The sequence below is a fragment of the Manis pentadactyla genome, chromosome 2 (assembly GCF_030020395.1).
Source record: "Manis pentadactyla isolate mManPen7 chromosome 2, mManPen7.hap1, whole genome shotgun sequence".
NCBI classification, from domain to species: domain Eukaryota; kingdom Metazoa; phylum Chordata; class Mammalia; order Pholidota; family Manidae; genus Manis; species Manis pentadactyla.
In genome coordinates, this window is record NC_080020.1 from 3212380 (window position 1) to 3239751 (window position 27372).

General features: G+C 37.2%; 1 protein-coding gene and 1 long non-coding RNA gene across 9 annotated transcripts in view; one reads left to right on the forward strand and one right to left on the reverse strand.

Annotated features, from left to right (window-relative positions):
* LOC118922327 (uncharacterized) overlaps positions 1-10112 on the reverse strand; it is a 106165-nt gene extending 96053 nt beyond the window's left edge. The window contains exons 1-2 of the long non-coding RNA XR_005028717.2: positions 10029-10112; positions 6089-6209 (exon numbers count right to left, since the gene is read on the reverse strand). This is a non-coding gene — a long non-coding RNA (uncharacterized LOC118922327). The remainder of the gene's footprint in view (positions 1-6088; positions 6210-10028) is intronic.
* A 129-nt stretch (positions 10113-10241) lies between these two features.
* SUPT20H (SPT20 homolog, SAGA complex component) overlaps positions 10242-27372 on the forward strand; it is a 29853-nt gene continuing 12722 nt past the window's right edge. For 2 of the 8 annotated variants that reach the window (XM_036904946.2, XM_057489509.1), the window contains exons 1-16: positions 10242-10371; positions 12462-12557; positions 14436-14471; positions 15108-15166; positions 15449-15515; positions 17615-17744; positions 18686-18789; positions 19570-19686; positions 19809-19862; positions 20730-20869; positions 22360-22516; positions 22606-22662; positions 24295-24366; positions 25141-25298; positions 26455-26481; positions 27041-27073. In XM_036904946.2, the coding sequence (XP_036760841.2) occupies positions 12555-12557; positions 14436-14471; positions 15108-15166; positions 15449-15515; positions 17615-17744; positions 18686-18789; positions 19570-19686; positions 19809-19862; positions 20730-20869; positions 22360-22516; positions 22606-22662; positions 24295-24366; positions 25141-25298; positions 26455-26481; positions 27041-27073 (1214 nt within the window). In that variant the 5' untranslated portion in view covers positions 10242-10371; positions 12462-12554. Of the gene's footprint in view, positions 10372-10427; positions 10621-12461; positions 12558-14435; positions 14472-15107; positions 15167-15448; positions 15516-15764; positions 15860-17614; positions 17745-18685; positions 18790-19569; positions 19687-19808; positions 19863-20729; positions 20870-22359; positions 22517-22605; positions 22663-24294; positions 24367-25140; positions 25299-26454; positions 26482-27040; positions 27074-27372 lie in introns of those variants that run through there. The other 6 variants (XM_057489497.1, XM_057489511.1, XM_036904947.2 and 3 more) reach the window with 5 other exon arrangements.

Consider the following 27372-nt stretch of genomic DNA (forward strand, 5'->3'; position numbering starts at 1 on the left):
CCCCTGCGACTGTGCCTGTCTTAGGTTGTTCCTCCCTTGAGGAATCTTACCCGTCTCTGGCTAACCAGTCATCTTCCGGGGACATACAGGGAAATGTGAAGTTGGTAAGTGAGAGAGAAGCCTTATTGTTTGAAAAAGTTAGCTTTTTACTTCTTTGCATATTTATGCCCTGTGGCTTCTATGCCCAGCATTTGTCTTGAGGTATCTTTACCACTTGGAAGAATTATGATACTCGGTAAATTTGATATGAGGCACGAATTCTATTTAAGGGTTGTAATTAGGAAGGAAGAAGAAAAGCTATAGAAGTAGCAGGCGGAAGAAAACTTGGGAAGATTGATTATTTCTTTGACATATCTTCTTGTAGAGTAACTTCAGCATGTATAGGTTTTAAGCTACTACTTAAATTGCACACACACATTAACATAATAGGAGTATAGTTACATAACCAAAGCATATCTGTAATTACCAGCCATCGCCAGTGAAACCAAGAAAACCAGTTAGGCACCTTAGGCATTTGTGAAAACTTATCTATGATATGGTGGATATTGTCCAAATGAACTTGAACAGTCTGAGAGAAATCAGACAAATTAAAACAACCCATTCCTGGGGACTGTTCACATGCCATATGTTCTTTTAACAATAAATAGTTTGTAGTTGTAAGACTTTGGAGCGCTACAATTTGCACTTCTCCAAATTCTTGGTTGAGAGAATTATTTATCTTAATTCTTCTTTAAATGGCTAGTAGAATTCTTGTGGAGCTATCTGGTACTGGACCTTTGTTTCTTGGAAAGTTTTTGATTATTGATTGAATAACCTTATTAACAACTGGTCTCTTCAGATTTTCTATGTCCTCATAATTCAGTCCTGGCAGGTTGTATGTTTCTAGAAATTTATCCATGTCTTGTAAGTTGTCCAATGTGTTGTCATATTTTTAATAGTAATGTCTTATAATCCTTTGTGTATTTGTGGTAACAATGATAATATAGCCTCCTCTTTCATTTCTAATTTTATGCATTTGCACCCTCTCTTTTCCTTGGTGAGTCTAGCTAAAGGTTTTTCCATTTGTTTCTCTTCAAAAAAACCAACTTAGCTCAATTGATCTTTTCTTTTATCTTTTTAGTCTCTATTTCATTATTTCTACTCTGATCTATGTTATTTTCTTCCTTCTACTAATTCTGGGCTTCACTTTCTCTTTTTCTAATTCCTTGAGGTGAAAATTTCAGTTTTTTGTTATCTTTTTCACTTCTTAATGTAGATGGTTATTGCTATGAACTTAGATCTTCAATCGGCTTGTGCTGAATCCCTTAATTTTCAGTATGTTGTATTTCTATTTTCACTTGTCTGAAGGTATTTTTTTAATTTCTTGATTTCTTCCTTAACCGACTGGTTGTTCAGCAGCATATTGTTTAATCTCCACATATTTGTGAATTTTCCATTTTCTTCCTATACTGATACCTGCTTTCATACACTGTGTTTGGAAAAAATACTTGATATGACTTCAATCTTCTTAAATTTATTAAAACTTGTTTTGTGGGCTAACATATGATTATCCTGATAATGTCTATGTACACTTGAGGAATGTACACTCTGTTGCTGTTGGATGGAATGTTCTGTATATATCTGTTCAGTCCATCTAGTCGATTACACAGTTCAAGTCCAGTGTTTCCTTGTTGATTTTCCACCTAGATGATCTATCCATTGTTGGAAGTGGAATATCAAAGTCCCCTACAATTATTGTATAGCTATCTATTTCTCTCCTCAGGCCTGTTAATATTTGCTATATATAGTTAGGTGCTCCCATTTGAGTTCATACTTACAAATGTTATTTTCTCTTGTTGGATTAACCCATTTATCATTATATAATGACTTTCTTTGTATGTTGTTACACTCCTTGACTTAAAGTCTATTTTGTCTGATACAAATATAGCTATCCCCACTTTATTTTTGGTTTCCATTTGCATGGAATATCTTTTTCCATCCCTTCAATTTTGGTCTGTATAGGTCCTTAAAGCTGAAGTGAATCTAATCTCATGCAGGCAGCATATAGTTGAGTCTTGTTTTTTTATCCATTCAGCCCCTCTACACCTTTTGATTGGAACAGTTTTTGCCAGTTAAATTTGAAATGCTTACCAGATGTTCAAAAGAAGATGCTAATGAGTCTAGAGTCTGTGGGAGCAGTCTGGGTTGGAAACATAAATATAAGAATTGGTAAACTCTACCATTAACTTTCCTATGACTATCTTAACCTCTCAAATTTCTTCACCTATTAGGTTGGACCTTATATAGGTCACCTTTTAGGTTGGACCATTTTTGCAAGTCAAAATGTTAAAATATTAGCAATTGCATGCGGTTCAAATGGAAACTACCCTATTTCATAAGGCAGTTAAAATGCTCAAATGAGATTAATGTGTACAAATTTACACAGTAAATGTTTAACATATTGTTATGAGAGAGCTTGTCTGGTGACAAATTAGAAGAGGCATTTTCATAACTTAGAGTCCATTCTCATGTAAAACACACATTTGAAGATGATTTTAGGTTACTCATGTGGAATATTTTTAGGGAGGGCTCATAGCCAGGCAAATGTATTCAGCAGATGTTTGAGTACGCATTGTGTGCTAGCACAAAGCTCACCACCTATTTGGGCAACTTCTGTTAGACAATGCTGGGGAGATAAAGTCTGTCAAAACCTGTTTTTTTAAATAATCCAGTCTAGATTAATCCAATTTTGGATCAATACCCCTAATTAGTAATCCTGATTCACTTCCTCTCCATTTGTTGTCTTTTTTATTTTTTCAGGGTTGTCCTCTGGAGGGTTGGACTAAACTAGTGCTGGCTAAATGGAGCTTTTGCTTAGCTTGTGCCAATAAGAACTCAACATGCCATTCCATGGAATCTCATTCCAAGTCTATAGAATTTCCTTTGATGGCCTTACTAAGACAATAATTCAAGAATTAGAAATTCATTCTTTGCAATTTAGAAATCCCTTTTATGGTTCTCATACTCCCAGGCACTTACAAATCCCCTTAGGAGTTAGAAAAAGAGAGAGTTTTTAATTGAAACAAAATTTACTATGTTTATAATAAAATTAGTACATTGAGCCTAAGGCTTAAAAGATATAATTTACACATTTACAGATATAATAAAATGAATATTTACTGAAACACCAGCAACAGTAAATATTTGTTTCAAGCCCAAAATCTCTTCTTAAGACAGTCAGCAATTCAACAGACATTTCTCAGGGTTCTTTGCAAATCCTCTTGCCTTTACGGCCCACACACTCACTTCTCCTTTTCCTTGGTTTCAACTATCATCCTTATGTCAACTATTAATAGATGAATAACTTTGATTCAGGGAATCTCTTAAAACTGTGATGAGTTTCCAGACCTGGTGGTGGCTAAGGTGATCCAGGCAGAATTTGTCCCAGTGTAACTAAGCATTCTTTTGTTAGGCTATTTAGCCTATTACCCTCCAGTTGCAGCAATGCTTATTTCGGGCAAACTTTAAAGAAAATATATAGGATCTGGATTTTTTTAAAGAGTACAGTTTGATCCAAGGAAAATACTAATACAGTACTGGCTATTCCATTTGGTGCAACAAGATGTCACTTATATACAAAAAAACTCTCATGTATAATATAAACAATTTCATTATTTTCAGAAAACATTTTTTCTGAAGCCCTAGCTTATAAGGACACCGGGATAGACATGCATTCTGAATGACAGAAGTAGGAATGCAGCGTTCCCAATCCCGAGGGGCTTAAAATGTCTCAGAGAAACAGATGTACACTCAAGTAATCATATATAATACACGGCACACACAACACAATGCTAGAAATTTGAACAGTCAAAGCAAAAACTGCCCCAAAGTTAAAAAGGTAAGGAAGATTTTATTCAAGGCTATTGAAATAGGTAAGAGAGATCAGAACAGAGTCTGAACTCAACTCTGCTGAAACAAAAGATGGGAGACTTGTTTGGTCTTTTTATTACTATTTTATTATGGCAACATATACATGAGATAGAATTTAAGATTTTAACCTGTTTTAAATGTACAACTCAGTAATGTAAGTATTCACAAATGTCATACAACCATCTGTATTACCTATTTCTAGTTTTTCATATTCCAAAATGGAAAATCTATCCTCATTAAACAATAATTTCCCATTCCTTCTTCCCCACAACCTCTGATATACTGTTTTACTTTCTGTCTCTATAAATTTGACTATTCCAGGTACCTTATTAAGTGAAATCATACAACTGTCTTCTTGTGTTAGGCTTACTTCATTTAGCGTAATGTTTTCAAGATTAGCGTGTATTTCCATATTAGCATGTATCCGAATCTCATTCCTTTTCAAGGCTGAAAATATGCCTATGTATGTATATACCACATCTTGTTTACCTGTTTATCTGTTGAGGAACATTTGGGTTGTTTCCACTTTTTTTTTGGTTATTGGGTGTGAATAATGCTACGATAAACAACGGTGCACAAATCTCTCTTCAAGTCTCTGCTTTCAATTCTTTGGGCTATTACCTGGAAGCGGAACTGCTGAATCACACGGTAGTTCTCAGGTGAACTTTTTGAAGAACCGCCATGTTTTCCATAGTGGCTGCACCATTTTACATGCCTGCCAGCAATGCACACGGATTCTGATTTCTCCAAGTCCTGCCAACTCTTGCTATTTTCCATTTTCCTGATTATAGTCATCCCAGTGGATGTGAAGTAGTATCTTAAGAGGTTTTTATTTGCATTTCCCTGAAGATTAGTGACGTTGAACATCTCTTGATGGGTTTACTGGCCCATCTTTGAAGAAATGCCTAGACAAGTCCTTTTCCATTTTTGTCTTTATGGCAATTTATGAGTTACAGAACAGAAATTGAAGTAGTAATCTTATTGCTTTGAATACATATATATTGTTTCACTGTATTGGTATTTGCATAAGATGATTAGTCCTTCATTAGTTGAAAGACTCTTATCAGCATTAAATAAACAGCTAACAGTAATTCTGAGCCTATGAAGTGCAGACCAGGATAACTACTCCTTCTAGAAAGGAAAGGGCTTGTCCATAAGAGGTGAATTATCTCTGCAATGAAGCCAAATGATAATAATGATTTTCAAAGGTCAATAATTCAGCGATAAGATTTTTCCATGAAAAGTATGAGTTTAGAGTATTTACAGGTTCCCTGAAGACTTTCAGATTATAAATATAGCAAATGGCTTAATAACTTGATATTTCTAAATCCAAGTGCATTTACCCAGCTCATAGCTGGTTACTAGAGATCACAGCAGTTATTTATGACATGAGTTTGGTGGCTCATAGGTAAACAGCATATAGAAGCTTGCCAACAGCACTCAACAAGATAAAATACCAGGAATAAATTTAACTAAGGAAGTAAAATATTTTCATAGTGAAAACTACAAAACATTGCTGAAAGAAATTAAATAACTAAATTAATGGATAGATCATGTTCAAGGATTGGAGAACTAAATATTTTAATATACCAATGCTTGTCAAAGGGATCTACTGAATCAATACAATGCCTATCAAAGTCCCAGCAGCCTTTTTTTTACAAAAATAGAAAAGTTGACTCTCAAATTCATATAAAACTTCAAGGGAACCTGAATAGCCAAAACAATATTGGAAAAGAGAAACAAAACTGTAAGATTTACACTTCCCAATTTCAATACTTACTACAAAGATACAATAACCAAAACAGCATGGTACTGGCATAGGATAGAAATATAGACCAATGGAATAGAATTAACAGTCCAGAAACAAACCTATAAGCCTATGGACACTTGATTTTTGACAGGGCAGCCAAGAATAATCATTAGTGGTAAGAATAATTGCTTTAACCAATGGTTCTGGAACAACATGTGAAAGAAGGAAACAGAACCCCTACCACACAACATATACAAAAATTAACTGAAAATGGATCAATGACTTAAATATAAGAGCTAAAAGCCATAAAACTCATAGAAGAAAACACAGGGGGAAACCCTGAAGAACTGAAACTGAACTGGAGTCACTTATGTTGGGGACAAAATGAAGTTGGAAGCACATTAAAGAAAAACAAAAACTAAGGCTTACCTAATGTAAGTTGCAGGAATTCACAGCTTTTCTCAAGAATCAGCACAGGACAACAGCCAATCCCCAAACGCCAAATCCGGATGCCATCTTTGTACTTGGTTCTCCCCTTGACTCAGCTACCCTGAGACAAATAAGAAGACCCCTAGGCAATCAATCAGCTGAAAAAAATCTTTTAGTTTGTGAGCAATGCTGAAACTCATTGCTCCTGTAGCCTTGAGTTTCCCAGCTGGCAGGATGAAACCTTTGCAATTGAACTCATCTTTCTGCTCTGTTTTACTCAGTGTGCAGTCTGGATTTCAACAACCCTTATGAACTTGGATTTCACAATGTCTTCTTCAGTATGACACCAAAAGCACAAGTCACAGGAGAAAAAATAGATATATTAGACTTCTTCAGAAATTTTAAAGTCTGTGTATCAAAGGGCAATATCAAAAAAGTGAAAAAACCTACTGCTTCCACACCCACAGGCAATAAGCTGTTACTGACTGAGTCACTATATAAAGTCACTATATAAAGATCACCCTCCACTTTCAGCAAAGTGGGTGCCTTGATCATTCTGTAACCTGTTGTCGGCCATAGGCTGCAAAGAGATGTTCCAGGCCTCTTTTGGTTATCTGTTGGTCTGCACAACATGTAGGAAAAGCAACCAGAAGTCCAGAAGCTGTGTCCGCACAAGTCACGGCATATTGGTTCCCTTCCGGCACAGGTAGAGGCTCAATATAGTCTCCCTCCCACCTGACAAGGGGCATTGGCCCCTTAGCTATTGTCCCATGTTGCTGTGGAACTTGGTGTAAGTTCCTTTTAAAGCATACGATGCACTCCTGTTGAGCTCTGCTGACTTTTTCAAAGGTCAAAGGCAAGCCCCACCAACGAGCTACAGCCACATTGTCTTTTGCCTCCTTCAGAGCACTTGTAGCACTGCTGTCTCATTCTGTAAAGAATCTGTCACCTTCTCCACTGGACCTCGCAGCTCACATTCTAGCACTGCCTCTTCCTGTGCTTCTTGCAGGGGCATGTCCTTTTCCTTCATGGCCAATACCTCTTCCACAGTACCTTGAAGCAACACCATTTCATTTTTTAACAGATCTTTTACTTCCTCCACAGCACCTCACAGTTGGCGTTCTTGTGCTGCCTCCTCTCATATCAACGCCACTTCAGTCTTCAATGAATCCACAGCAGATTGCAGCTCACGATCTCATGCTTCCCTTTCTTATGTCTCTTTCAGGAGCACATTCTTCTCATCTGTAGACTATTTTAATACTTTGAGAAACAGCCAACCCATAGTTTCCATTGCCTCACAGGCACTGTTTCTCAAAGGACCTCCTTATTACATCATGGGCCACCTCTACCTCAAGTGTCACCTCCATCTGCCTCCAGTCCTGGGGTGGGGTCCAGCCCTCTAGGAGGCAAGCCACGTCAGACCACATGCCCACTGGGGGACATTCAACTGTCTCCCCATTCATAGGGTCAGCCCACTGAAGCACCCCTCCCGTGAGGGCAGCCTGTTCCGTTCCTCAGTCAACAATGAATCCTGCCTAAGTCGCCAATTGTCTGGCCAATGGGTTTCAACCCAGGCAAGTTCACTATGGATTCAGTGAGACCAAAGAATGACAATGGAATGTTCTTGGGGTAAAATGGTTTATTACCTGGCTTGTTGCCTCAGGGGATAGGTCAAACACTAGAATTACATTCTGCATCCAACAGTCTGCAGGTCTGTAATCCTCCTTCATCTCTGCCTCTGCCTGGGCAGAGCTTTTTATATAGTGACTCAGTCAGTAATAGCTTACTGCCTGTGGGTGTGGAAGCAGTAACCTATCAGTAGGTCAGTTACATCACCAAGAAGTTTAGGTTCAGGTGAGGATCCTGGCCATAGGAACTTCAATTTTCCCCATGTATGGATCTAGTATACAGAATATTTAAAGAACTCATAATTTAAACAACAAAAAGACAGACAATGCAATTTAAACATGGGCAAAGTTCTCCAAAGAAGATATACAAATGGCCAATAGGGTTATTAACAGATGTGCAACATCATTAGCCATTAGGGAAATGCAAATCAAAACCACAGTGAGATACCACTTCATACCTACTAGGATAGCTATAATAAAAATAAACAGGGGAAAATACGTTGATGAGAATATGGAAACATTGGAACATTGTCATACATTGATGTTAGTATGTAAAATGTCTCAGCCAGTGTAGAAATAGTGATTCCTCAAGTATTAAATCATAGAATTACCATATGACTCAACAATTCCACTCATTAGTATTGACAAAGACTCTCTGCTAAACTAAACTTGAGCCTGGCTCCTCTAAACCCTCTAGGCATCAACTTTGGCATCACTTGGTGGGACCTGCATCAACCCGTTGCAGCAAGAATCCTGCTCAATTTAGAGATAACCCCTACCTGGACATCTGAGCATGCTCCACATCTGATCTGCACCCTTGGTATCTGATCACCCTGATTTGCATTCAGTCAGAATCTTGTCAACTCCACTTGGCCAGTGTTAACTCTAAACAGAGCAAAGAGCAATTTTATTTAAGGAAAAAAATGGGCTTATTTGGGAATAGATAGGAATTGCAATTCAGTACAAGCAAGCTATGGCGAACCATATGCAAGCTGAAGAGCCAAAGGAACGTCAACTTTTACTAGGTTTTAAGGGAGGAAACTGGGTAGCGTTGTTGGGAACTGAAGTTTAGCAGAGAACAAGAGTTTGAGGTAATGGTTTCTCATTGGCTGCAGGTGGTCATTGGTGTGTTGCTGTTGAGGCTGTGAGGGATCTTTCTTAAAAGGCAGAACATAAAATTCCTATATGAAAAGGTCTTCCATTATGGAAATAATTCTTATCTTTCTTCTTCCTGCCAGTTATGTAGACTGCAATGAGTGATAAGTGTGTGAGACTCCCTTCAGGACTTCCAGACTTGATTTTTAAATGAGATTTAGTTTATTTCACACAGAATCTCTCTCTCTCCCTCGCCCTGATACTTCCTTTGACCTCCTCCCTGCCTATGAGCCTCTACTTGTTCATGCTGTATTTGGAATTGAACCCAGTTCTATACTGAGGTCGCTTTTCCTTTACAGGAATAGTTCCTCAATAAAATGTTTTTACCACTTGAACTACTGTAAAGCTTTGGTTTTCTTTAAACAGTGTGTACTCAAACGAACTGAAAACAGGGACTCAAATGCTTCTACACAAATACTCATTCAATACAGGGACTCAAAACAAATATTTCTACACAAATATTCATGGGCTATTTGTAATACTCCAAAAGTGTAAACAACCCAAATGTTAGTCAATGAATGGATGGATACAACTGATACATATATGCAATGAGGCATATTAGCCATAAAAGGAATGAAGTACTACTCATACTTGACACAAGGTGGGCGAACCTGGAAAACATCACACGAAGTGAAAGTAGACACAAAGAGGTAACATATTCCGTTTATGTGTAATATCCAGATCAGGTGAAGCCAGAGTTTGAAGGCCTTGAGAATCTGCTAGGGTCTGAGAGGGAAGAACAGAAGGTTAAAAATGTTTTAGAACTAGAAAGAGCTGGTGGTTGCACAGCACTGTGAATGAACTAAATACTACTGAATTGCACACTTGAAAATATTTCATTTTGTTCGGTGAATTTTACCTCAATAATTTTTAGAAGTTCACAACCCAACAAAGTTGTTTAAAGGTGCAGACTTTGTAACGCTGGCTGGTTATTCAGTTTCTGCATTTTTAGAACTCTTCAATGAGGTTTTCTTTTTTAACCTTAAATTCGATATGGCACGCGATACGCTGTGGAAGGCTGCGCGCTGGACCAGTAACGCAGGGGCGGTGTCCTCCCCTGTCCAGTAGGATGGGCTGCGCGACAACGGGCGCCGGTCCGAGGGTCCCTCTGGAACTCAGCGGGGCACCCTACGTCCCAGACAACTTCCGCTTCCTACCTCGGATTTCAGAAGCCTCGACGCTCAGCCACCCAGAGCACGCGGGCCGCGCCTCCGCCGGGTATCGTCATCACGACGTCGCCGGGACCTGCCCCGCGGCGTCACGGCCCCTAGCGTCCCGCGGCGGGCCGGCCCAGACCTCCTGCCCCACCCCTTCCGCCCGCCGCCGCACGCGGGCCAATCGGAAACGCGGGCGCCGGAAGCGGCCGTGGGCGGGGAGGCGGTGCGCGGAGTAAGCGGCAGGTGGGCGCGCAGCTGGCAGCAGGGGTCGCGTGCGGCACTTCCCCTTCCCGCAGAGCCCGCGGCGCCGTCTGGAGGCCCAGGGGGACGGCGGCCCGCACAGGTGGGCGGTGGGGGGCGTGCGGAACGCAGGCGCGCGAGATCAGGGTCGGAGTCAGAGGGAGCGCCGGCTTCCCGAGCGGCCTTTCGCCGCGTTCCGGTGCCCGGAGCCCGCGGGAGGGAGCCGGTGTCCCCAGGGACGCGGTGGGCCTGGCCGATCCCGCCGCCCTTCCGGCGGCCACCTCCGCTGCTTCTCGCGGCGCTGCCACGCGTCGCTTTGCATTTTTGCTTTGACTTTGGGCTCCAGTTACAGGTATTTACGGAAACGCGCAGGAATTTTGCATAGCGCTTCTGTGGGGGCGGGTTCCTCGGGGTCCATGTTGAATAAAGGCTGGTCGCCCCTCTGCTCAGCTGTGACCCTTCGCAGGCAGAGCTTCGGTCGTTACGAAGCTGGAGCGCGGGGGGAGGGAGACTCAGGTCGGTCAGGAAGGCCAAGTCACTCGATCGCGACATTGAGAGCGGGGTTGCTGGCTGGTCCTCGCCGGGCCGCCGGGGCCCGAAGCCGCCCGGTTCGCCCCCGGGGCGGTGCAGCGTCCCCAGAGGCCCTGCAGCGGAGCTCGCAAAGTGACGAGCGAAGTTCTCGGGATTAGATTGCGTATAGGGTGCGATGGTTAATAACCAGGATGTAAAGTTAGATTTAAAAATTAGGAAAAATAATATTAGTCTGAGCAGAATCGGGTCTTTAAGTGCTTTCAGAAATCTGGAAACGATTGCCGGGTTGCATGGCCTGAAGATGGTGAGATGTAGTAGGAAGAACCTAAGGTTAAAAATTGAGAAAGATCTTGAGCCATCTTGGGAAAGTCACTGGTTGTGCGTGCCTTATTCTGTAAAATGGAGACGGTGGTGATTGCCGTGGTTTTTCTGACACGGTGCTAGTAAATTCGAAATAAAGGCAATGTTAGATTTGTAAGTGGTGTATGTAATTAAAGGCTTTTATAGTACTTAAGTCACTAAGCCTTCATCTACCCTCCCTCCCCATTTTAGTATTGAGAGATCTAATTTTAAAGTTATCACATTTTTCTGTACGTTGTGTATCTTCATCTTTATATTCCGCGGTCAGATATTTTGCGCCTTAAATTCTTATATAGTCTCCTATAAGCTCTTGGAGGGAAGGATCGACGTCTTACTCATTTTTTAAAACATTATTCTTGGAAACCTGTATGGCGCCTGTCATTTTTTGGTGGGGGGTTTTTCCGTTTTCTTCTCCCCACCCCTTTTTAAAAAAATAAACTGGCAAACCTAAGCTTTGAGTTCACCAAAGATAAACCAAACCAATTCACATGGAAAACAGTGTTTTCTGTCACTTGAAGATGTGTTTTTAGCTCAGCTGTGTATAGACGCACAGGAAGTTCCGTAAAGAATTCGATTTAAAATAAACTATTTAGCGTCCCTCTCAGCAAACCTATCACCTTTGTGGGAAGCAAAGAGGGAATAGCAGTGGGTTCCAGCACTGGTAGCACCTTTGAATAACCTGGGAGTTCCAAAAATGCTGATCCCTGGTCCCGATTCACACTAGTGAATCATAGTGTCTGCAGGGTGGGACGTGGGTAACCCGCCTTTTTAAGGCTCCCAGGTTACTCTGTTGGGCAGCCAGGAGAAGATCCTGTGTGTTAAAGAAATGAAGTTCTTCAGGAGTGTATCCAGTTTGCTTGAAGAGAAGGGACGAGCCTGGGGCATTTAGGGGAATGTTATTACAGGACTTTTATTAGCACTGTGGCAAAGTATATGATTTGAAAAGTGAATTGTATATTGACCAAGGCCAGTGGTCAGGCTGGTGTAGTAACCCAGAGGAAGGAGAAGAGTAGCAACAGTGATAATAGCAAGAAGTTATTTAACATTTATTCCTCCCTCTCCGGGATGTTAAATATTTTTGAAGAAAGTTAACAATTTTAACTTGAAAACTGGATTTTGCCCTACCTAGTTAAAACTGCACTTTTCAACAAGTAGATTACAGTGTGTGAACTTTATTATTGTTGATTATTAAAAAGTGTTAGATATAAATATGCCTCAAGTATTTTTCTTGTTTATTACCTAAGTCTTATTTCTCTAGATAGCTTTATGTAAAAGGAGATTTTGTTGTTTTTGCTTTTGCAGTACAGTAAGATTGACAGTAAAGACATGGTTTTCATCCCACTTCATCAACGCACATAAGTTTTCTCTTCTTTTTGGACCCTATTTTATACCGCAATGGTAAGCTACGGCACAGTATGTTTACATTTATGTTTTAGAGTGTTCTTTTCCTTCATCTCCATAAAAACTCTGTACTATAGAAAAATATTCATGTATGCCCAATTTACCCTAACTGGGAAATGATTTAGCAACCACAGATAAAATCTCTACAAAATAGGGTCTTATTTCTCAATTCAGTGTTATAATGATCATATTACACAGATAATCTGTCTTTCCTCATCTTTGTGAAGTATTAAAAATACTTCCGTCTGTTTTGTGGTAAGTCCAAATCATTGGCAGGGGTATGGGTATAAATACAGTTGTGAGGGGCATAGGTCTCGTATTCTGAAGTTCCTCTTAATTTAAAAATGAATGTAACCTACTTACTGCAGATAACATTTTCAGCGGCATCAGTGTTAGCCTTCTAATGACATGTTTCTGTTCCCTTAACAGTCACTAAACATACTTAGTGCTTAGCATTTAACTTTTGCCATTAAAAAATTAAAGACAAAGGAAGAAAATTACTTTCAGGGGTTTTAAAGCAGCAGCAGCATTTGACAGAATAAAGGTAGTAAGTTTATTTTAAATGAACCTTTACATTTCAGACTTTTTTCACTTACTCTATTTTAGATCCTTGATAATGTGGGTTTTTTACTAGTCTAAATAGGCCAGCTATTTTTGTAATCAGATGAATTCTGCATCCTCAAGACTAGGGTGGCAGGGTCACTTAAGCTTTTCATAATTTCCAAAGTCTGGCAATGTTATCCTTTCCCTTAACCTTTTTGGAATTTAGTGGGTTCTGAGTGTTTTTATCCCATGCAACTTGATAGGTTGAAATATTGGAGTCTACAAAATAAAATAGAAAAATTTAGGTTCTTGTAAATAAATAATGAAAGTACTGTGCCTCTTCATAGAATTACAAATGACTATCAACTGTGAATGAAAATATTGTATAACCCTCTATGGTACCCAAACCACAAAACTAGACAGAACACATTAGTAGATTTGCTTAATTTTGTTTAAAATTTAGTACTTTTTAAGTGTCATTACAAAAAGAAAGCTTCCCAAATAAGGAACAGAGCTTACTTTCTCATTTTGCCCTCTTGCCTTAGGGGTCTCCAAGAAATGAATGAGGGGTAGAGATCTACTAGTAGATTTCAACCGCCCCCCCAATGTAGTAATGATACTATATTTCATCAATTTTAGGATGCATATTCTGTTACATTTTAATGTTACTAAATTGATGGGTTTTAAATCATTGACATTTTACAGTTACAGTTGGTGGCACATTTTTCTTTATTAAAATTACCTGAAATAATTTTGCATGCTTGTAATTGGTGATATGTTAAAGTCATTGAAACATGGTAATGGTAGCCATCATTTATTGCATTCCTACTGAGCACTGATCTAGAAATGTTGTATTTCATATTCTCAATATTAGGAATTCCTAAGTTTACATTAGGTACCAACGTAACGAAAACCCCCTTTTTCAGGTTTTCCTGGCAGATTGGGAGAGTTTAGTCTTTGCATACTAGATAGCCAGTATATTTTCCCAAATGGTGCTCTTGGAATGTTAAAGAAATTAAAGTTATAAAATGGTAGTTACCATAGTTACCATATCTGTTGGCCCTGTGTCAGCCTCCCAAAATGGCAAGAGAAAACCATTTTAGTGTTTATCTAATTTGTTGTCATAATCAAGTACCCAGAACTGCCATATTTTTTCTTTGTGGTATAACTTGAGTGTATGATTGGGTGGGTGCAGGAGAGAAATAAAAATGTGTTAGACCTGTGTGAGAAAGGACACACATTTAAACACTTACTTAGAAATCTTATGTGTATATTAAATCATTTTTTATGAAAATAACTAATATCACCAAATACACCACTTACATTTTCCAGCAACAAGCTTTGGAACAAGCTTTGGACCGAGCAGAGGTGAGGCATGATGAAATTACATACTGAAATAGTGTTGTCTTTAACTGACAGAACTCAGTTCTTAAGAGATTTTTGTATGTGATTGGCAAAAGAGTGCATTAATACTATTTTAGGACAAGTATACAAGTAATTCAGGTACAAATATATAAAAATACCAGGTGATGTTTGGCTCCTCTGTTACTTGGAATCCTCAGGTAATAATGCTGTGGCATATTATTTGAAGAAGGACAGATAATTACTAAAATTGTGTTTTCCTGTCATGACAAGTTTTACAATTGCTCAGTTAAAGGGGAAAATAACTCAAAAATGTATAGTCTTCACAGTTGGATATGCTATGCATATTCTGAGCAATCATGAAACTTAGAATATTTCTGACCTGTGAAATCACAGTAGTGAAACTGTATAATCTTGTTTATATCATAGCAATGAAATACTGTGCTTTTAGTGTGGTTTAAATTTTATTTGTATCATATATTTAGAAGTTAAGTAGTTTTTTTTATACAAGACATAAGTTAATATGAATTAGAGTGACTGAACAGCCTGCTTATTCTTACACCTTATTTTAAATACACCTTAAACAGTTGTTCATACACTAAGCAAAAGGCAAGCTGTTTTCATAGAGTTTTCTTTTTTTAGTACATCATTGAAAGTGCCCGACAGAGACCTCCTAAAAGGAAATACCTATCTATTGGAAGGTATGAATACTTAATTAATTGATGACAACTTAAGATTCATTAAATATAATGATAGACACCATTTATTGCATCCCTGTTAGGCACTGTGCTAGAAATGTTATTTTATGGGTACTTTGCATATATTAGAAATTTCTAAAGTAATGTTAACTACCATATCCAACCCCACCTCACCCCCAGTTTTTGGGACACTGGAAAAAAAAATTGTGGAAAAGTTCAAAATACCGTTTATTTGATTATTATAATATTCACATTATTTTGTATATTGTCTTTGCTAAATTTTAGGAAATCTGTATTTCAAAAACTTTATGACTTGTATATTGAAGAATGTGAGAAAGAGCCTGAGGTTAAGGTAAGTATAAAATTTTTGTTACTATGGCTTTTGGAATGTAGAGGAAGAGGGACATTTGAGGCAGATAATGATTTATATTTTTGTGAGTGAACTAACATCTTTTCCAGCCAGACTAGCCAGCAGCTCCATATCCCTGACTAGTCTAGCACCAGGCAGAGGTCACCTGCTCAGGGAGGGGAGGTGAACGGTATTTACTGAGGAACAGAGTATCTCATTGGGACGTAAGAAGAAGCCCACCAGCCAAGAGATTGTAGACTGGAAACAGAAGAAGGAAAGTGACCTATTTCCACACAGTGATTTACACTGGAAAGTCAAAGCTGTTAGAGGACATGTAGGAAATTCAGGTGTGGTGATAAGATGTGTTATGTCACAAAAATTAGTGTATAACCAGATTATCTTATTTTATTTAACATAAAAATATGAGCAGAAAAATGTAACAGAAACTGATTTCTTGTTACCTTTTGGACCTTGGGTTGTAAGAACCTTAAGATAAGGGTTTAATGAACTTCTGTTGTCTGTCTTTAATTTAAAAATGGGTATCATTACCTTTTAGGCAGAAAAATTAGTGAAATTCCAGTAGTATCTAGACTTTAAAATCAACGTTAGGAAAAAATGGGCAAACTGAATAAATTTCATCATATGTTCTTCATGAGTTTTATTGAGGTATAACTGATGATAAAGTGCATGTGTTTGAAGTATACATTTTACAAGTTTCAACATGCCTACACACGTGAAACTGTCTCCACAGTCAGTATAATAAACATGTCTGTCACCTCAGAAATAGAACTAAGATATGAAAGATACATAACTAAAGCTGCTAAATTGGAGTTGACAGCCATTGTCCACCAGCCGAATCTGGCCCAGTGCATGGTTTTGTAAATGAAGTTTTATTAGAATCGGGCCAAACCCATTGGTTTGTGTCTTGTCTGTGGCTGATTTCAGGGTACAAAGCAGAATTGAGTAGTTGCAACACAGACCTTACAGCCCTCAAAGCTAAAATATTATCTGGTTCTTTAATAATAACAAAATTTTCTGACCTCTGTATGCTCACGCCAAAATTAAATGGGAACCAGCTTAAATTCTTGAAGAGGTTCTCATACTGTCAGAATTTCTCTAACTATTCTAATGCTAAATTGCGAGTTTTTTTTCTATAGTTGAAAAAACTTTAACTTTTTACTGACTTTTTTTTTACATGAAAGTAATTTTAAAAGTTTTTCAATTTTCAAATGCAGTTTTTCTATGGTGACAACAGGTCTTTATAATTTCTCTCTACATATGACTATAAACATATTTAATATAAAATGCTTAAAACAGCTTTGTTTTTTAAGATCCCGCAAAATATTCTGTTGACTCAATTGTCTTTCATAAATAGGACCTGATGAAAGGAATTGTTATATCTGTATAAATGGATTTTTCATTTTAAATTGTATACATTTCTAAAATAATGGATTTTGATGTATATGTATTATATTTCCTGATGGTTTTTGTTTTTTTAAGCAAGTGGTTTCTAAGGAGCTATCGAATTTACAGAAAATTGCTTAACTTGCCTAGTTCCTCTTAACAGCAGAATAGTTTTAGATTTAACATTTACCGAGTTAGAGCTGTTGAACTTGTTTGGATCTAATTTATGCCCTAAAATATTTAAGAAATAGTCACCTATAACAGTACAACCAAGATAATGCCCCATATTCTTCATTTATTTATGTAGCCTTATACTTAACAGAAACTAATTATATAGCATCTCTGTTTTATGTGTATGCATTTAATGGCTTCACATTTTACTTGTTAAATATTTTTACTTTAATATCTTCTACTTACTCAAAGGTAGATGTTTTATATTTACATATTTTTTTAATAGACTACTGGTGTTTCTTTGTGATATGAGTTAATTTGCATAAAATGATAGTAATAGGTAAAAACTAAGTTGACATAGCTATCCGTACTTTGTAGCTGCAGTGTTGTGAATCTTCCCTGTATATTCAGGATCATAGTATTGGAAGGAACACTGAAAGATTAATTCAGATCTGATTTTGTAAATGATAGCATTTTTTGTTAAGGTTATACTGAATTGTTTTCATGAACTTTGCCTCTTTTTAAAGCAGAAATTAAGAAGAAATGTGAACTTGTTAGAGAAGCTTGTTATGCAAGAGACGTTGTCATGTTTAGTGGTCAACCTGTACCCAGGAAATGAGGGATATTCTCTGATGCTCAGGGGAAAAAATGGATCAGGTAAGAACCCTCACAGAGCAGTGGCCTCTCCTAAGTAGGAGGTGTCCTTTCAGAAGTTGTTTCTTAATCTTAGTGGTCTGTCCTTCTGATCAGTATGACTTGATAAAGGAAGACTTTGAGATGATATTTTCCCCTTTCTGATATTCTGTTAGAATATTAAAAAATATCTAATAAAATTAGCCTTCCAGACTATGCATTTGAGTATGTATTTGAGTCTAACTGAAATCAATCTTTAAAGCTAAACTATGAACAACACAGTTTTTAAACAATTATCAAAATTTCCTTTCTGTTGACTGTTTATATTTTAAGACATCATGTTTTAAGGCATGATTTTCTTCTGCAGTTTTAATATAGTCTGATTCTGAAACCTTCCAAATTAAGCAGACTCATTGCCTTTTGAATAATTTTCGTATCTTAACATTTTATTTCTATTAATCTGAATTTGAAAATAGTTTATAAATTCCTTAGTTTTCGCTAAAGAGACTTAGAAAAACTTGATGGGTTCTACCAAGAATTCACCTAGTTAGGAATTTTTTCTTCTGTTGATAATTAATCACCAAGAGATTGTTCTATCAGTGACCATTTTTCAGATGAGGTACCAGATTAGCACTGATTTCCAGACAGATTAAGCATGTTTGGGGAACTTTGAGTTACCTTTGGAATGGTGTTTTCTGATGACTGCACTGCGGGCTGTGACCTAGACTGTGATGATGTTGGGTCAGGCGCATCACCTGATAATGTGTTAGGCAAATGGTATGCTGTTCGTCAAGTCTTTCAGCAGTATGTAAAGTCATTCATTTGGACAACTTAAAGAAAGAAGAACTTTAGGAGAGGCTTTTGGCTTTATTCTCTTTATTTGTTATGAAAAGTCATTAAATTATGAACCTAAGCTTTTCAGCAAGCCTGATCATTTTCAGAAACTTTTATGTTTTAAAATTAAGATTCTGAGACCATTCGACTGCCTTATGAAGAAGGGGAATTGCTTGAATACTTGGATGCAGAAGAGTTACCTCCTATTTTGGTTGATCTTCTAGAAAAATCTCAGGTAGAAAATTGTTCTCCTTAAAATGACCTTAGGCTTATCAACTATGTGGGTGGCATTTTGTGATAAATGATATTTGTGTTTTCAACAATGCTTAGAACATAAAGTGAGACTTTATACATAGCTATATGGAAATTGGTTTATTGTAGGACATTTATCCTTTATGCTGGTTGAAATGTATAGATTTAGTTGATTGTTCTAAAATTGCTGTGACAATTAGCTGATCCATTGGCAGTCTCCCTGTAACTGAAGTCAAGAAATTATGCAAGAAACTACTTTTTGGCTTCACCCCAGTGGTACTTGTACTTAGGAAATACAGGTCATCAGATGGGAACTTGCATTTCCTCATAGCGCTGGTCAGTAGCATCCCCACATCTCTGTCCACACTTTCTATCTTCGTTGCTTTTGAGATGGATGAAGCAGGTGTTCCTCTCCTCTAGGTCCTGGGTCCTCTGTTTCCTCTTCAAGAACTTGCGGTAACAATCTCCGTCTCCTATCAGAAACAAATCCCCCAGTGATCTGTGACTTGAGCAGCTCATGACTGCCAAAAGTCAGTCTGTAACTAGGAACTGTTAAAGGTTTTAAACTGTTTCTTGAGTTGTAGTGATGCATATAAAATAATTCCTTTAAAAAATTTTGTGTAATGGTAAATCCAGGAAGGAAGTCCATTTATAGTATGTGAGTGGCCAGAAAATACTGCATGAGAGTGTAAAGAACCTGAAACATTCAGTATCAACCCATTTCTTTTGGAAAATGACCTTTAAATATTTTTACTCAAAACAGGTTAATATTTTTCACTGTGGATGTGTCATAGCAGAAATACGTGACTACAGGCAGTCCGGCAATGTGAAATCACCTGGTTACCAAAGTAGGCATATTCTTCTACGTCCAACAATGCAGGTAGGGAGTGTTTATAATTACTATTTCAGATTTTATTTGGAGTTTTAGTCATTAAATGTCTTTATATGTTTGTATGCCTATACATTAATATGATTTTTTTCTTGAATTTTTATTTCTTCTAGACTTTAATCTGTGATGTACATTCAATAACAAGTGATAACCATAAATGGACCCAGGTTAGTTGCTTTTTTTAATCCCAAACAGTATCATTAAGTTAAACAAAAGATATTTTCTGCTCATAATTTTATTTATGCAAAGTTTGAGGCTCCTTTATGAGTTTTAGAAGTTAGGGGTCCCTTCATACATGCAGTACTCCTTCAAGGAGCTAAAACATAAAAGAGTTCAATGTTACTTGCTTTAGGATGATGGTGAAATAGGGTCAGGTTGACCTGATCTTCCCTGATGTGAAACTTGGTTTTTATCCCCTCTCAGAGAGAAGAAAATGTTTTATTTGTACCGTGGATACAAATAGATACTCATTTTCTGTCATTAAGGATTCTGAAGCAGGCCTAGCATGTCTTTTTAGCATGTTTGCAGCACCGGCGGAGGGGGCCTCTTTAACCCCCGGAATAGCCATTTAACCCTCCAATGCTGGCTCAGTGTATCAAGCACCACTCATAAGAGTGTTAATTTATTTCTCTGCTACTACAGAGGAAAGTTAGTAAACAAAGGAAAGTGTCAGTAACATAAAATTATTCAAAGAAATAAGATTAGGAATAAAATTCAATTCATCAGTATGCTATCAAGTGTTTTAGTTCAGGCTGTAATCTTTTACAAGAATGTTAAAACAGGTTAATATTTTTCATTGTATGGATGTGTTGTAGCAGAAATACGTGGCTACATTGAGTCCAGCAATGTGAAATCTCCCGGTTACCAAAGTAGGCCCAACAGTGCTATTAAAAGAAAACAAAAGAACTCATAGGTCCCCATTGGAGGTTCCTATATTGTACTGCAATCCTTAGGGTTCCAAGAGTATTTCCAGACGAAGTCATGATTTGAAAATCTCAGATCTCGTATTGATATATATGTTCTTGCCATTTCAGGAAGATAAACTCTTGCTTGAGAGCCAGCTGATCCTGGCTACAGCTGAACCACTGTGTCTTGACCCTTCTGTCGCAGTGACATGCACTGCAAACAGGCTGCTCTTCAACAAGCAGAAGATGAACACGCGCCCAATGAAGCGGTAATTGCCTTGGGGACGGGTGATCCGAAGGTGCCCTAGAGAAGTAGCTCTCGATTGTGCCATTTATGGTCTCTTTTCCCTCCAAAGTACGTGAGTGCTTTGATTTTTTTATTGGATTTTAATGGCCTTTTTAATTTTTGTACTTTTATTGACAAGTAGTGTTAAGTTTTTTAATACTGTCTTGTACTGAAGGGATGCATTCTCTGAATTCTTTCAAAGAACAGACTTCTTAATAATATAGTCTGTTCAACAACAAGATAGAGGTTGAGGAGACAAACAAAAAAAAACTATTGATTACTAACTAGTAACCAGTAGCTACTTGGTTTTGTTGATATCCCTTTTAAAGAAACAATTCATAATTTATTTTTGAGATTTGGGAAAATACAGTTTTAGAAGCCAGTTATAACTGCCTCATTATAACATGGTAATTTGTCTTTAAATGTTTTAGTCACCTCTCTACTTAATAAAATACAAAAACACATACTAATTAGGAATGAAATTACAGTTGACTCATGTTTAAGTACTCTTAATATAATTGTTTGAGTTGCGCCTTTTGGGTCTTCCAAGTTTGAAGGGGCTCAAAACTCTGTCCATTTTCTAAATTCCCTAATTTACTTTGCAAATAATGAGGAAAAGGTACAGTTTTAGAAATACTGAAATAAGTCCGTTTAGGATTTGTGAGCAGTGCCATTAAGCCTGGTTATCTCTGTTCACATCTGTCCATGCCCACGGCCAGTGCCTCCAGCCAAGCCACTGTCCCCTGCACCGTGACTTCCATTATAAACTCCCCCCTGCGCGGTTTCCCTCCCTTCTGGTCTGCTCACTGTGAAAGCACACCAGTGATCTTTCAGAAAAAAACCTCAGCGGATCATGCCACCACCTGCCGAAACTCCCCTAAAAGCACCCCACTGTGCGTCACAGTAAATCTGAACCGTTGCCGTTGTTCGGCAAGGCCCTTGCCCACCCTTTGACCTCATCTCCTCCTGTGTGGACCCTGGTGCTCTAGTTGTAATCACCCTTTTTCTGTTTTTTAAAAAAACCGAGTTCGTGCCTCAGCAACTTTTTAAATTCTTCTCCCTGCTTCAGATTCCCATTCCCTCATCTTTCCTGGTTCCTTCTTGTCATTTGTGTCTCAGCTCACACATGATTTCTTCAAAGAGGCCTTCCCTTCTCTTACCTGTCATTACCCTATCACTTCCACGTCAGAGTACCCTTTTTCCCCTACTGCGTGTGCTGTCTGAAATCATCTTGCCTGTTCATTTGTGAAACGAGTCTGTCTTCCCCTCTGGACTGTCAGCTTCATGGTAGCAGGAATTTTGTTTGTCTTGTTCATTTTTATTTTACCAGCACCTTGGATATTGCTTGGCAAGTGGTAGTGTCCTTCAAGTATTTGTGATTTAGTTATATATTTAGTGCTTACTATTTAAACTCATATTTATTCTGAGTTTCTTTTATAAGCTTTGTTTAGATCAAATCTCCTAATATTTCAGGTGTTTCAAGAGGTATTCCAGGTCCTCTTTAAATCGGCAGCAGGATCTGTCTCACTGTCCACCTCCTCCTCAGCTCAAGTTACTTGATTTCTTACAAAAGAGAAAGGAAAGAAAAGCAGGTCAGCATTATGACCTCAAAATTTCCAAAGCAGGAAATGTAAGTATAGATGTTTTAAATGAAGCTTATTGTTCTGCCTTGCCTTATTTTGAATTTTGAGTATATTTATCCTGTTCTTAATTTTTCAGTGTGTAGATATGTGGAAACGGAGTCCCTGTAATTTGGCCACACCTTCTGAAGTAGATGTAAGTCAGCTCATGGGTTACTGTTATTTTCATATAAGGTCCTTAAATTTAACCAGTAGTAGCTTTATACTTTGGGAAAACTTCCTTATTTTAAAGAATCTTCCTTATTTTAAAAACAAAATAATGATTTTTTTAAATCAACTGGTCATTTTTAGAAGATTCTTTAACATTAACTTGTATATTAATTTAATCCCTAAAGAGATCTGTGTAGAGCAGGAATAATGACCAAAGAATTTTGAAATGTGGGAAAAGATGGTACCTGTTACATAATATGCATAAAATGCCCCTTTTTTGTTTCATAATATTTCATCATTTCCTGATAATACTGCTTTCCTCAAGCTGGTTAAATTTAAAGATTTAATAATATTGGAACAATGGCCAGCATTAGGAACCTTGGGTGGTATTCATTGTTGATCCATAAGACACATGAATTATAAACAATCCAAGACAGGAAAGAGAGAGTTTGATTGACAAGTCCCATATTTCTTTCATTTTGTTTTTTCTTTCTCTTGTATTCCTTTTGATTATTCACTCAGTTCTTCACAGTTGGTAGTTTAACAGATGTTTGCTGTTCTTCTGCCTCCTTCCCAGGCTAGCAAATATATAATTGTTATCTGATTTTTTTTAATTACAAAAAGCAAAAGCCAAAAGCATCAGAAGTAGACTGTATATATGACTCAAGGGAATAGCCACATATCTTTTGGTAACTTAGGTGCTCCTGGAGGAATGAGGCCCGAGAAGAGATGTTTAGTCTAAGTACCAAAGGGTGGAGTTTATCTTTGAGGACAGGCTAGGTATCTAAAGTGGTGCTTCCCAAACTTTAATGTTCATACAAGTCACCCGTGAAAAAGCAGATTCCAATCAGCAAGATAGGCAAGGGCCTTAGAGGCTGCGGTTTTGACCAGCTCCGAGGTCACATGGGCCTGGAGTCCACGGACCACACTTTGAGTAGCAAAGCCATACTGTAGAGTTTCTCATTCTGACTCAGTCAGAAGAATCATTTAGGGTACCAGTTAGACTTAAAGGTATCAAGCCCTATTTCAGATCTGCTCACTGAATCAGGTCTCCCAGGAAGGGACGTGGAAATCTGCATTTTTACCAAGTGGCCGGGTGAGTCTTAGTTACTCTCAAGACCGTGATTACCGGCAGAAGAGGAGAACTTAGGATTCACACAGACTAGCAGGAGCTCCATGAACTACATGATCCGAATCTGACTGGAAAATGGGAAAAGTTCACAAAAATTTTATCAGCTTTAATATAACTTCCCTAATTTTCCAGTTTTGTTCCCCACTGTGACATGACAACTCTTCCATTAAAAACCCAAAGGAAAAGATTGTGTTACTAATCGTCACTCTGACTTTACTAAAGAACAAAAGAGATGCCAACTTACAGAACAAAAAAAAAAGGCACTGTCCAAAAAAGTAGCCAGTTTTTACATTATTTAATGGCAAAAGAGGTTATTTTATTTTTAAAACCAGTTGGTCTATCAGGAGAGTTTTAAACTAAACATAAATAATTAGTGATATTAGTGAGTCAAGAATTCTTGTGCTGAAAAGTATATTGTTACTTAGGTTTTCCTCTTTGGTCACAATACTGATGGCATTATATTCATCATCTCTTTTGATTGCTTAGGTGGAGAAATATGCTAAGGTTGAAAAGTCCATCAAATCTGATGACTCACAGCCAACAGTCTGGCCAGCCCATGTGAGTAACCGTCACAGTCTCTGTTTCTTGTGATGCCGTTTCTACTCTGGAACCAGAATTGATTAAACGTAAAGCACAAGTTGCCTTTAGTTTGGGCTATTCTTTTTTTTCTTTCTTCTTCTTTTTTTTAAAGACATTCTGGAGGTTCAGTGATTTAAAAGAAGGAACTATTTAGTTAAGGTTTTCATAAAGTACAATTTTTGTTTTATAGGGCAATTTTAATGTGTAACTGCATTTTTTTGGTTGCACATTGGTCTGATTTGTTTTCTGTTTCAAATTATTCTAAGGCTGTATCTTAAGAGAAATGTTCTTTGTAATTAACTCTAATTGTAGTAATGACTTAAAGGGAGAAATGAGCATAAAGTATTAAATTAGTTGAGATTATGTGTGAAGTGGTGGGAGATGTTTTGTATGTGCAACAGCAATAAGATTATAATGACAAACAGCAATAGATCTGCCCTCAGAAGCTTATCCTTTTAGTATTAAATGTTTGTGTTCCTATATCCAATACATTAAATTCTGCCATTATTAATCAGTTCAGGCTTGATTAACTAAAAATCCTTTGGAACTCTCATTCCCAAAGTACCTTGTAAGGAAGAATCCTGGGCTTTATTCTCTTACACAGTCTTACACAGGTCTACAGCCTAAGTGCCATGTGTCTTCCTATAGCCAAATACAAGCCAGTATATCATTTATTCCTGCTTTTCATTAATTTTGATTATGTATTTACTGAAGAAGCTATTCATTCATCTTGGGGTGTTCTGTCTTCTTCAGGATGTAAAGGATGATTATGTATTTGAATGTGAAGCTGGTAATCAGTATCAGAAAACAAAGCTGACCATCTTACAGTCACTTGGTGACCCACTTTACTATGGTAAAATACAGCCATGTAAAGAAGATGAAGAAAATGACACCCAGATGTCTCCATCCCAGTGAGTAATGTTAAATACATGTAATTGACAAAATTAGGCACCAGTTTATTTATTAGCAGCTACTGATGAACCATTAATGAATAAAATTGTCCCTTCAGGGATCAATTGTTCGTTAAACACTCCAGTTATATTTGGCAGTGGACCTAAGTAAACTTAGAGTTACCATCGTCCAGGAATTAATTAAAGTAATGATAATTTCTTTTAAAGAGCCTGAGGTGTAATTATCTCCATACATACTTTGAAGGATATGCTTGCAATAGCTGTCTTGCTATATTTTTTGCATTGACCCTTTCAAATTAAACCTCTCTGTGAACATGAAGTGCTTCTGGGTTTAATTTGTTTAAATGGAAAGCATATTTACTATAAACGTAAAAGTTGTTCAGAGTTCCTTGGTGTTTCAGCACTGCATGTAAGGACACAGACTCAGTGCTTAATGTAGTTACTGCCTCTAAAAGTAGATGTAGTTGATCTTCTAAAACTATGAACCACATATACTTAGTATAAGGTTCTAGAGTTTAGGCTTATTTTTGTTAGGTTTTTTATTGCTTTTGTTTTTTAATCAAGTTGATATTGTTTTGATAAAAAAGGAAATACAAAGAGCTCAGCAGAAAAAGGCATGGACCAGGTCTATGTTAAATCACTTATAAAGCCTTTACTTACACAAAATACTAATTGAACCTACAGCAGAAAGATGGATTTTAAAGGGAAACCTCACCAACACGTAACTAAAAGTCAGTAGGAGGGAACAGTACCTGTCAGGAAATCCTCAGCTGGTTTTCTTCATAATAGCAATTTCTATTGCTAAGTAAAAAGAGCAGATTTTTTGATTACCTATATATTTTTTAAATCTTCCCCTTGAAGATATACATTGGTCATTGAAAATAAATATGTCAACTTTTCTTGAACACAAGGGAATAATGTTCCCTCATTTAAAAAAAAAATCAGTTTAAAAGCTAACTGATTGGACTTACTTGACAATAAAGAGAATTGCATTTTTTTTGCCTTTATATCGGAGTCACTGCAAAAATGCTGCATGATTCATTTATTACCCTCCATTCATCCTTCCATATTCACAATACTTGATTTAATAACTATGAAGATAAAGTTTGAGCTGCATTAACCAAGTTTTTCTTTTTTTTACATTTTTATATTTCAGCTCCTCCACAGATGATCATTCAAATTGGTAATTAAAAAATAAACAAACTCACTATTTTAATCTGTTAAGAAATCATATAAATGTCAAACTCTTTAAAAAGACAGGGTAAAGACATTTTATTTGAATTGGCAATAAACTATCTTCCTTATCTAAAACATACTCTGAGATCCTGCTATGTAGACATTGATAATGGCTTCAAAAATCAAAGGTTAAACTGAGAGGAAGACCAAAGGCCTTGCACACAGTAGGTAGTGAATCTTGCTGTAGGGAAGACACTTGCAAGGGTGTATATCACATGGTAACTTTCACTGCAGGTTTTATTTTGATCCATAAATTATGTGCCAAAATAAGTGTCTTAAGTTAAACCAACCATATTATTCTCAGGATTATTTCCTAATGCATGCATAACTTGGGTCATTGCTTCATAAGTTTAAATGAATCTTTTTCTTTTTCATGATGTCTTAGTAGATTTTAACTCAACTTAAAAAGTTACTGTCACTAAAATGTGGAAGCCTTCAAAAGTAATCCCAGGATTCCTTAAAACAACTCTTATTCTAATCTTTTCTTTCTTTCTTACTCATTTTAGGTTCATTATTGGATCAAAGACTGATGCTGAGAGGTAAAAAAAATACTTGGATGTTTGTTTTTGATCTGGATGGATATTAAGAACTTGAGTTTTATAGGGTAGAGAGTGCGCCATTGGGGGCCAAAACTGTTTTTACTTATACCTTAAATATTGCTATATGTCTTATATTTTTTTATATAGAATTAGGAAAACTACAATTTAAAAAATATTGATTAAAATACAGTTTTATTTTAAATAAGAAAAACTTAGACATAACTACGGTAGCTAGGAAGATGATTTCTAAACAGTACTTACATCAGAATGTAAGTAAAAGTCAGTCAGCAACTTCGTTA